This window comes from Oratosquilla oratoria, chromosome 23, assembly GCF_046742065.1.
Source record: "Oratosquilla oratoria isolate Oo_2021 chromosome 23, ASM4674206v1, whole genome shotgun sequence".
Lineage (NCBI taxonomy): Eukaryota > Metazoa > Arthropoda > Malacostraca > Stomatopoda > Squillidae > Oratosquilla > Oratosquilla oratoria.
In genome coordinates this window covers 5,196,112-5,208,241 of record NC_134799.1, presented here as the reverse complement: position 1 = coordinate 5,208,241, position 12,130 = coordinate 5,196,112, and the positions used below count along the sequence as shown (strand labels likewise).

At 39.5% G+C, this 12,130-nt stretch overlaps 1 protein-coding gene across 6 annotated transcripts; it reads right to left on the bottom strand.

Annotated features, from left to right (window-relative positions):
* Positions 1–8,152: 8,152 nt before the first annotated feature.
* Positions 8,153–11,391, bottom strand: Alg14 (ALG14, UDP-N-acetylglucosaminyltransferase subunit). Of its 6 annotated transcripts, none has more exons than XM_076206568.1 (3): positions 11,207–11,388; positions 9,657–9,811; positions 8,153–8,875 (listed from the first exon to the last, which is right to left on the bottom strand). In XM_076206568.1, exon 3 carries the CDS (start codon positions 8,865–8,867, stop codon positions 8,232–8,234), a length of 636 nt encoding a protein of 211 aa, XP_076062683.1. In that variant the 5' UTR covers positions 8,868–8,875; positions 9,657–9,811; positions 11,207–11,388; the 3' UTR covers positions 8,153–8,231. The 6 variants fall into 6 exon arrangements, with proteins under 6 accessions (XP_076062683.1, XP_076062682.1, XP_076062684.1 ...); XM_076206567.1 differs by having other exon boundaries at positions 11,216–11,388; XM_076206569.1 differs by having other exon boundaries at positions 11,245–11,381.
* Between the last annotated feature and the right edge of the window lie 739 nt (positions 11,392–12,130).

Here is a 12,130-nt window from a genome sequence, read left to right as displayed (position 1 = left end):
CAAACCCCCAAAAGAATACACAGACATACATGAATACCAAGGGCCTTTTTTTATTTTCTCTCTCTCCTTATAAAAGGGGATGACCAATTGAAAGCACTCGCCCAACACCCATTTGACCCATTAATACCCCCTCCTATCTTAGCACCTTTTCGATGATCATCCCTTGCCCCAGCCAAAACATAAATTAATAAACCAGAATTACTCTCACTGGTGATACAGATGTGGTCTTGGTCTGGATGTCCCCCACCCACCATGACTTTTCATAAGAAAGAGACACAGAATGGGATTCCTAGTCTCCTGTTCCGACCCATTTATTCATCAACAACATTCTAGGAAACATGGTGGCAGTATTCATCTCTCTCCAGCGCCACTGAGGGATGGGAAAAATGAAGATGTGGGGACTTGGTAGGTAAAGGAAACATTCAGTGATGTAGCAGAAAGGAGGGACAGCAATAGTAATAAAAGTCTCATCATTCCTTTGTTGAGCAGAGACTTTTCTTAAACATAGACAAATGAGGTGTCGCTTTGGTCCACGAGGGCGATTCATAAAAGTCTAACATAATGACTGTTTCAAAAAAGTCTAACATAATAACAGCATTAAAAAAAATGTACTAGGGTATTAACTACATACTTATGCAGTTAATACCCTAGTACAGCTTTTTTCTTCCTTTTCTTTTCTTATATATGTATATATAAACAAGGATAAACCAGCTCTGGCTATCAGATTCAGCTGTGCCTTGATGTACTACCTTTGACCACAGCAGAGTGGCTGGAAACAAGGATGTCTTCATCCACATACTATTAGATGGGAAGAGTAATTAATGGGTTTTAGTGTGTATATAGTGAATGTGTGCTTCAACTCAGCATCCCCCCCCCATATAAAGAGGAAAAGGACCTTTGTTATTTATGTGTTGCACATTCTGTGGTTTTATTGTGGTTGCAGTCAAGATATATGAAATAACCATGGAACACACTGTGTTTTGCTCAATCTCAAGTTTGGCAGTCAAACATGGTGCTCCATATTCTGACAACATCCTGGTTTGGCCAGTAGGGAAAAAGCGCCCTCCGCTTGAAAGGTTCTTCTTCCCTCTGACTCAACAGATGCTGCAGCATTGGTGTACAACATTAAAATAAATTGCAGTGATATTATAACCAAGGTACCACACCACTGATAAGTGGATAAAGCAGTAACACAAAAGTAAACTTGAAAGACGAGCATTAAATTACTGTTGACTAGAGGTAATATTGCAAAAATAAAGTTACAAAAGTATTGCAGTTTGGTGTAACAGGAAGTAGAGCTTGTAAAACTGCATTTGAAATCCACATGCTTTTGAAATGGAAATTTATGCATGTGACAAGTGCACACTTCAACTTATGTGAGCCAGGAATGAATTGATAATGACCACAAAAGAAATGATGAGATGTGTTACTTGGTTAGGAAAGAGTTTTGAAGATGGCAAAACATTAGTAAGTTTCCAGGAGTTTAGAATAAAGGACTATTTTAGACATGAGAATAATGTATGCAAGATGTATAGCCATGACAAGTATTTATGGAAATCATTGAGGAGAAAATAAACTAATGAATTTCTCATGGTCTTTAATTTTGTCCAACTTTTTACAACCCTGTTTGTTTTTCTGCATAAAATAAAAGTTACATAGTACTCAGTTCTTTCAATACCCAGAACTAGTCTTTGAATATTTAATCACTAGCTGACTTTGGAAATGTTGCAGCACTTGGGAAAGAATACATATGAGGTCGATAAAAAGAATATCTGTTCCTTTTTTTCTATCTTTCTTCTTTTTTGTTTTCTTTTTTCCTTCTTTGAACCTGTGAGGCAGCAGTGGCACTGACAGAATAAGTTAGTAAGAAGCAATCAATCATTGTCTCAAGTTTCATGTTGAGAACCCACAGCCCCACAGTGGCTGGCAATGGTCCTCAGGCCCTTCCACAGATTCCTCCATGAAATGTTGAACTGTTGCCTGTGTTCTACCAGTGCAGGACTATTTCTGTGTCACCAGCTGAAAGCTATAGGAAGAAGAGAGCAGTCACTAGTTGTCAGCTCTCCATGTGCAAAACAATGTAAGAAATACAGATTATGTTGACAGATTTTGGACCTGATCTGCACAGCACCCCTTCCTGCCTAAAGTCGTCCGACTCCTCTTCACAACTTCACAACATAGCGTGTGTCCCTTCTCCAGTCTCTCAGCTACCTAAATTCATCCAACTCCTTTTCATAACTTCACGACATTGTATGGGTCCTTTCTCCAGCCACTTGGCTGCCTGAAGTTGTCCAACTCCTCATTGTGACTTCACATCATGTGGATCCTTTTTCCAGCCCATTGGCTGTCTAAAGTCGTCCGACTCCTCTTCTCAACTTCACAACATCGTGTGGGTCCTTTTTCTAGCCCTTCAACTGCCTAAAATCATCTGTCTCCTTGTCACAACTTCATTTCCGGCCACTCAGCTGCCTAAAATCATCTGATTTCTCTTCATGAATACAAGACGCCAGTGTATGTACCTCTTCTGCTCAATATCACAGAGGTAAAGGTGTATTATGTCGCTATTTTTATGGAAACCTCATGTTATACATTAAACTTGGTGTACAGTAGATTTAGAATTTGTAATAAAATGTTCTCTGGTGATGGTTCAGGATTTTTCTCCCGCCTCTGATTTTGATAAAGAACTATGGAATTCATGTTGGGTTGCTCTCTTTGGTGCTGGATAAGGATTTCTTATCTTGAACTAGAAAATTATTGAAGTACTGAAGGGGGTATTGTGATAATGTATAGAAAATTATTGAACAGAGTGATTTCATCAGTGATGGTGAAGGCATGGGAAACTAGATAGAGGTGAGGACACACCTCTGAGATTCGACTTTCTCGTTACCAATAAATTTGATGCAATTGATTCTCTATAGTACTCAAATTTCAATTGCCAGATGTAGAGCCACAGCCACAGAGCCAAGATACGAGTTATACTAAAGTAAGAGATCAGTTATATAGACATGACAAATACAATTTTGGGAAAGCAAGTTTTAGAGGATTGAGGAAATTCTGTGAAGAAACAGAATGTAGGCCATTCAAGTAACCAATAGTACTGCTGAAGAAATGGGAAAAATATATTTTTAATAACATGGGTGCAGAAAAATTATACCGAGGGCTTGGGGAGATGAAAAAAAGTTCAAGTGAAGGTACAAGACAGCTAGAAAAAGAGTTGTAACATGGGATAAATGGAGAAAGATTAGAAACAATAGAACATAGATAATAGAATAGATATAGAATGAAGAAAGAATACATAGGCCATCAATGAATTATTCAATAGGGAATGACACAATCAAAAAAGTGAGTGAGAAAGACCTGGGAGTCTTAGGTCACAGAAAATTTGTCACCCAAAAAAATATAACAAGATTGTGGGAGAGACGTATAAGCTGTTAACAAACATGAGAGTGGCATTTCAATACATGGACAGAGACAACAAAAGCTCCAAGAATCTGATCTGCCCCTGACAATGTGCTTTAGGGATATCAAGAAACACTGCTTTCTGTTTAGGTATGTTAATTTGTAGAATAGCCTAGATGAGGAAATAACCCAATAAAAATATAAACATACTCAAAGCCATATCTGACATGTGGAGACAACAATATGGGGCTCAATGAGCAAAGCTCTTTCCCTGTAGTGTATAACAAATACAACCACACCAAAAGACCAATTCATCTTCCTTTCCCAACACAGGACTTTGGAAGTAGAGGTACCCCCCCCACCACCACCACACTGCCAGGAGTAAATGCAATGCAGTGAGGCACAGCTCTACCACACAACTTGATAGTGGGCACTAGTTCACCTCCATCTCTTTGCCATACAGCACCTCCCTCCCTCATTGTACACTCATCTGCAGAGTGGATGCAGGGAACATCCCTTTAAGCTGCACCATCAATTCACAATCTCCTTCTCCACATTCCCATCTCTTGCACTCTCCTCTCCATTCTACTATCACATGTATCCAAAGCTCTTTTTACCATAGCTCTTCATCTCTTCCTAGGTCTTCCTCTTGAGCTTACTCCATTTACTTCTGTTTTTCACACTACCAGTAACTTCACAATTTGTTCCCAGTCATTATTGTATGTCCCAACCACCTCACAGTGATTCACTATCAGTCACCTTTCCACAATATCCATTCTCTCACTGTATCCATTCTCAAAACACACATCACACCACCTTGTACAGGGTATTGACTACAAAAGTTTTATGTAGTCAGTATTGTATGGACTTCTGTGTCAGCCTAAAAGACCACTTATGCATCTTTCTTTTATGACTGGAGATTATCTCCACTGGAAAAAATAAGTAAAATGAATAAATAAATAGAAATAATAATAACAATAATAATCACCTTTAATTTTTACTACATATACCAAAGGCTTTTTACCCCTTACATGGGGGGTAGCCAAAAAGAAAAAGGCATAGAAATCACTCCCACACATTTCATTTCCCATATATTCCACTCCCCTCCACCCTCCTCCCTCCCTCCTATCTTAGCACCTCCTGGATGACGTTCATCCCTGCATCCTGTCCACTGCCCTGGATCAGAAGCAGTGTCGCAAGATAGAGCACATCCACAGCAAGGCCACTTCATAAATTCGGCGACCCCCCTTCTCTGTCCCCTCATGCAGAAAAGGAGAAGACAGGGAGAAATCCCTTCCTCACCCCCATCCCCCACCCTCTCCCCCTCATGCATCACAGCCTCATCTATACACAACCCTTCTCCATTCACCCATATCTTTTGTCCTCTCCCGTCCTTCCTCTACAGACATTCCTCTCTTTTGTAAAGCCCCTTGCACTCCATCCATCCATCTCATCCTAGGACACCCCCTCATGTTCACTCCTTCCACCTCCACCTTCCACACTTCTTTTACTAATCTTTCTTCACTCATTCCTTCCATGTGTCCAAACCATCCCAATACTCTTTCATCAACCCTATCTCCCAGCTCCCTTTCCACCCCTGTTCTCCTCCTCACCTCCTCATTTCTTACTCTATCCAGCCTAGTAACCCCTATCATACTTCTCAGACATTTCATCTCAAACACATTCAAACTCCTTCTCTCTTCCTCTCTCATGTTCCATGTTTCTGCCCCGTACATTGCTGTTGGCACAATCACTCCTTCATATAACCTCCTCTTAGCATCCATTCCCAGATGTCTATTTCTCATCACACTTTTTAATCCACCAAGGCATTTACTCGCTTCTCTCAATCTACATTCTACCTCCACCTCCACTCCTCCCTTTCCTGTCACATATGCACCCAAGTATCTGAAACTATCCACTTCCTCCAGTTTCTCACCCTTAATGCTCACTTCCAGCCTACTGTCACTCTCTCCCCTTGTACATCTCATCACCTTACTTTTACCCACATTTATCTTCAGCTTCCTTCTTTCACACATCTTCTCAAACTCTGTCACTAACTTCCTCAATCCCTTCTCTGATCCTGCTACAAGCACAGTGTTGTCAGCAAACAACAGCTGGCTCACCTCCCACTTTTCTCCATTTTCTTTAATCATCTCCAATCCCTGACCCACTACCCTTGCATTCACCTCTTGCACCACCCCATCCATGTAAAGATTGAACAGCTAGGGTGACATAACACAGCCCTGACAAAGTCCCTTCTTTACCTCAAACCATTCACTCTCCATTTCTAATCCTAACGCAAGCTCTACTACTCCCATAAAAACTCTTGACTGCTCTTAACAGCTTTCCTCCTATCCCATATATCTGCAGTACCTCCCACAGTGCCTCCCTGCCTACCCTGTCATAAGCCTTTTCCAGATCTATAAAGGCCCAAAAAACATCCTTACCTTTTCCTATAGCTTTCTCACATATGTGTCTTACCACAAAAATCTGATCTACACATCCCCTACCTGTCCTAAAACCACACTGTTCCTCACCAATTACTCCCTCTGTTCCTCTCCTAATCCTCTCAATCAAGACCCTCCCATAAACCTTCCCAACTACACTCAACAAGCTGATTCCTCTGTAACTACTACTCACACTTGTCCCCCCTTCCTTTGTAAAGCGGAACTATACAGGCACTCCTCCAGTCATCCGGCACTCCACCCTCTCTTAAACAAACATTAAATAACCTCACCAGCCAGTCCACTATAACTGTACCTCCTTCAGACATTCTGCATGGCATCCATCCAACCCAGGTGCCTTACCTGCTCTCATCATCTTAACAGCTGCTTTCACTTCATCCTTCCCTATTTCTCCTCCATTTTCCTCACTCATTTTCGTAGCGCTTCCCACTGCAACTACCTTTCCCTCCCTATCCTCCTTCTTATTTAGCAACTCCCTAAAATACTTTGCCCACCTTCCTCTCACTTCCTTCTCTTTCATTATCATCTCTCCATTTGCACCTTTTACCTTTTCCTCTCTACTTGATTTGCCTCCTCTTCCTCTTTTAATTTCCCTCCAACACATCTTTTTATTACTTTCAGAATTTTCTGCCATACTCTTTCCCCATTTCACATCTGCTCTCCTCTTTGCTTCCTTTATCTTATGCTTAACTTCCTTTCTCTTTAATTTGTACTTCTCATACGATTCGCTCGTCCTAATTTGTAGCCAATCTATGAATGCCTGCTTCTTCTCTTCTACACCCTTCTTTGCTTCCTCATCCCACCACTCACTGCCCTTCCTTCTATTTCCTCCCGCCCTCCTTGTTCCACACACCATCTTTGCACACCTTGTGACTCCCTCCTTGAACCATCCCCATTCCTCTTCCACTCCTAGTTCTACTCTATCCTTTACTCTCTCCCACTCCTCTCTCAACTTCTTATATTCATTCTCCTTTTTTTCCTCATTTAAGCAGTTCACTCTAAGTACCTCCCTACCTTCTGCCCTTTTCCTCTTTCTCCACTCTCAATTTACCTTCCACCAGGAAATGTATCTGATATTCCCCCACTCTCTCCCCTTAGAACATGTACATCCTTAACTCTTCCTACCATACTCCTGGTCACCACTATATAGTCCATTAATGCCCTTCCATCCACCACCTCTCCCATGTGTACTTATGCTTGACTTTCTTTTTAAACACTGTATTTGCTATCATCAACTCTCTTTCGAGACACATCACCATCAATTCTCCACTACAATTTTTACCTGGAACTCCATGCTTCCCAATGACTCCGTCAATTGGTTCATTTCCTACCCTAACATTTAGGTCTCCCAATACAAATACATTGACATTTCTCCCTAATCCCTATATGCACTCATTTATATCTACCCAAAAAGCCTCCCTTTCCTCTACCCTCTTCTCACTACCTGGCCCATACACACTTACAAAAACACACATCTCTTTTCCCAGCTTCACCTTCATCCACATCAACCTTGCTGACACCTCCTTCCACTCCACTACCCGCTTACTTATCTCTTCACTTACTAGTATAGCCACCCCTTCTCTCCCTCGTCCCCTCTTCACTCCTGAGTACCTCCCAAACTCACAGTTGCCCTTTCCTTTCATTTTAGTTTCACTCAAAGCCAGTACATCCATCTTTCTTCTCACAAACTTACTGCCTGTCTCTTCTCTTTTACTCTCATATGTACCACATCCACCCACATTAAAAGACCCAAACCTTAGGGTACTTAATTTTTACTATTCCTCCTAATATTATACTTTCTCTATAACCCACCTCTTGGGTGTAGTATTGTCTGTAGATACATGCATATACAAAGGACATTTTCCCTTTACAAGGGAGGTAGCCAAAGTCATAAGGCATAATTCCACTCCCATTCACCACCCCTCCCTCCCTCTATTCTTGGCTCCTCCTGCATTTTGCCTATTGCCCAAGGTCATAAACAATGCAGCAAGACACTGCACATCCACAGCAAGGCCACTTCATTTAAAAAATGATGCCCCACAAAGATAGAATTGCTAATTATCATGGATAAGATACATACCCATTGCATGTCTCAAAACCTATTAAGTCTGCTCCTTTCAGTCTCTCCCACATTCAAATTATCTGCTCCACACAGCACCAAGTGCACCATCACTATAAATCATAGGCCTGAAATATGTTATTTCATGCTAAAATAATCATAGTTCATCTACTACTGCAACAGTTCACATGCCTCTTTGATAATGGGTGTTACAATTAATAAGACTCAAAATGAGCAGCATTTTTTATTTCTAAAATTACATTTCATCACCATACTGGTATAGTCAGTGTGCAAGGAACCATTGCTAATTAAAACAATCTCCCCACATATATAGCTCTTGGGTACATGTGACTCAATTCCTTCCAATTAACCACAAAATCATCAACAAGTCTATACAAGATCTTTCCTGTCAAAGAAAGTGTCTTGACCCTACAAAAACTTTCAACATAAACAATTCTATTCTGTTTTAGGCTGAACACTCGAAGTAAAAGCATAAAAAGAATAAGTGGGAGACAAATGCCAGGACCGTTACATAATATGACATCTGGCAAGTGATGCACAACAATGCGGCAGCTTCCAACACATGCCCAGAGAAATGTAAAAACAGAAGTGAAATAGGACTGCCCAACTTTACGAGAGCGTGGCACCTTTTCAACCGCATAACCATCACCCTTTTCAAATTCAGCTACTTTACCCTGGCTGAGAGGGTCTGAGTACGTCACTACATATATGCGTGGGTAATATTTTTCAAAGTTCAAAGTACTAAGAAGTTTGAACATTTCTGTGGTGTGACCTCCAGAGCCAAGTACAATCATTGTCTTAGCTGATTTGGCCTTGATGTTCAGGGGACCTGGACAGAAGTTGATTTGATATAAAACGAATGCAGTACGTAGAATAAAAATGGTGAATATCACACCATAGCTGAGCAGCAGTAGTGAAACCATTGTGCTATCTGTAAAAGTAAAAGAAATTAAATACATCACTTACAAAATACTAGAACAATTCCCCAATCTAACCATATTAATTTTTTGCAATCATCCCACCACCCAACCTCCTGACATAATGATCTGATCATCCTCCTTCCAAACACAAACATGGGAAACCATACAAGACCTCCCCTCAGACCAACACAAAATAGGCCTGACCATGGAAGTAAATTGCCCCAGATACAATTACCACACTGAAGACAGTGAATACCTCATTTTACATTACTCTACTCTTACTCATAAATAGATGACACAAAATACTCTCCACTGTACAATACTCATAAATCATGTAATATTGAATAACAAAAACACACAGAACCAAACTACAGTAATCCCTCCCATATCCAAACTTGTTACACCAAAGTGTTCAGATTTGAGGAACATTATGTTTGGATGATGGTGAAGTTTGGAAAATGGAGATTGGGATTTGGGAGGGAATACTGTATCTCTACTAAATCAAGAGCATCACCACCGACCCAATCTCTCTTATCAGTGAAACTTAGCTACTTATCAAGAATTCAATAATATCAATAAAATGCTCATCCATATAGTAAAAGAATGGTAGATCTACTATCTACACTGTAAATTGCAAACGAAATCCTCCCCACAACAACACTTAACTGACCTCCCTGGCCACTTAATCCAATACACCCCTGTCTCACCTTAGCCACCTGATCAATTACCAACTAAAGCCATTAGATAAAAATCTCTCTCCCATCTACTCATTCAACAAATATCAACACATACATTGATGGCTTTAATCTAAACCATGGAGTGGGTTATGAAGTAATGTTCCTAAACAAAACAAGATCTGGTTCTCGCTCCCAACATCACTTCAGTCTTTGCTGCTGATGACACTCTAGACTGGGTCAGATATGGTGGGGGAAGGCTGGATCTCAGTACTTAAAAGAAAACAAATAAATAGCTCTTATCATTCTGAGTATCTTCAATGCATCCAGTATCTTGACACAAATTAATGCTTACATCAGTAGCATTTAAAAAAAAAATTAAGACAGGTGAACATCTTTATATTTACCAAGAGTTAGGTTAGGTCTCACAGCTGTACTGCTTACCTATACCATTGGCTAACTCTTATCATTTTGAGTACTCTGAACTCCATATATATGTACTGCAAATTAATAGTAATGCCGGTAGTGATTTTAATATAACTGAGACAGGTGAACATCTTAGTACAATGTAAAGTTGTCTGCCAGTCTCAAAGCTTCAATTCTTACTTATATAAATGACTAGTTTAGGGGTATCTGGAGGGGTGGCAAGGGGGTAGTTGCCCACCCCCTTTGAAATCCACCACGAGTTTGAAACTTTACCAGTTGTCACTAATAATTTTGTTAAATTTTGAGTTAAAGAATATCAGTGTATGATTGATTTTTTACCCCATGTCTGCAATTTAAGAATGTAGTGATATTATACTTGATAGCGAATTACATGGGCATTAATGTAACCATTTCAGTGACAGCAATGGTCAATGACACATGCTCTTTTTCAATGATGACTCAGTCATGTGTGTGGATTAATTTCGTCAGTGCAACTGATGAATGTCAAATTGTAACTTGTGTAGAAAATGTAAATATATGCCTATGAAGCCAATTTGAAGTGTGTATCTTGATAGAACCCTTCACCATTAACTGGTTCTATTCCAGTATCAACCAAGTACATTTTTCATTCCTCTTTTTTTGCGTTTGAAAGATTATTTTCTCTATGGAATGGTTACATTAAATTGCATTATATTTGGTTAGAGGCTATTGGACATGTTTCATGTTAAATATCCATGTTTCCATGACTGGAATTTTACCCATTAACCGTATAGCTCTTATCATTCAGAGCATTTTGAGCCCCCATACATAAGTACCACAGATTAATATTTATGTCAGTAGCTACTTTTAAAGAATTGAGACTGGCAAACGCATTTATATTTACCTGGACCTTTAACAAAGACTATGTCCCTGGATTCACCTACAATTGCCGATAAGACATTACAATAACTATTAACTGGTTAGGCTGGGATACAAACAATAAACATCCTTCTCTACCTAGTTTATTTCCCACACAAGATGATGACTACTGTTTAATATTCTGCATATTCAATATTGATCACTTTCGAAAATATATATCAACAATAACATTTACAAGAAGAAATATAACTAATGAGGGGTATACAACTAATAAGGTGTATCATGACACACGTCACGACATACAGTTACACGCTTCAATATTGTAACAACTAATAATTATAAGGTGTATCATGACACACGACATACGCGCTTCAAGAAATTTACCTGGCTTACTTGGAATTGGGATTCTAATAAGTCTTAACCTTATTATGAAGCATGACACCCAGAGTTTGTATGCATACTCTTGGGGTTCTGCGTCGAGCTACCGAGTTAATCCTGTTACAACTGTTCTTCCCCCGCAGGTTTCTATTGCTTATCAAATGTAAACAAAACTCTTAACATGTCATGTGTTTCAAATGTAAACGATTTACTTTTTTAATTCGAGCATATATTAATTTTGGATGTGAGAAAAGTAATGTAATATCTATTAATTTTTTTACATTGATGGAAACCTATATTTATTCAAGTTTATTATAATTGTCTTTACATGGTAAACCAAGGTACTATTGTAATATAAATTTTTTCTTTGATTGCTAATTTCTCTTTGGGTTTCTAAAACTGTGTGAGATAGGCTATAATTCTGTTTATTTTATAAACGCTCTCCAGTGTAGTGCATGTGAACGACACCTGTTCACAGGTGAACTGTGGATACGTTGTCAAAGAGGTCACGGCACGTAAACAATGTTGGTGGAGTGAAGTGGAAAGCGAGTCATTTCTCCTTTTCGAATTTAATTACGTGTTGCGGCGATTTAAATTGTTACCCCACCTCGGCGATGCTAAACGCGGTAGAGTAAATTACTATCAGCACCAGTAAGGGTCAAAGTGTAACAGATGAAGTAATTTTTCTAAACAACCCACTTCCACTAAGAAATTGTTTTGTAAAATATTCCAGTAGATCCCACCATCGGAATAGACTAATAGTCGAATGTTGATTAAAATGCACGTTTAAAAGAGCGGATTTCCTAAGATCCTGAGACATGCAGCCATTCATCATGCATCGGCACAACGTTACATTAGTCATACATACTCACAGTTTCTATTGAAAAATGTTACAGAATTTAATTGACTCTGAAGAAGAGGAGTCAGACA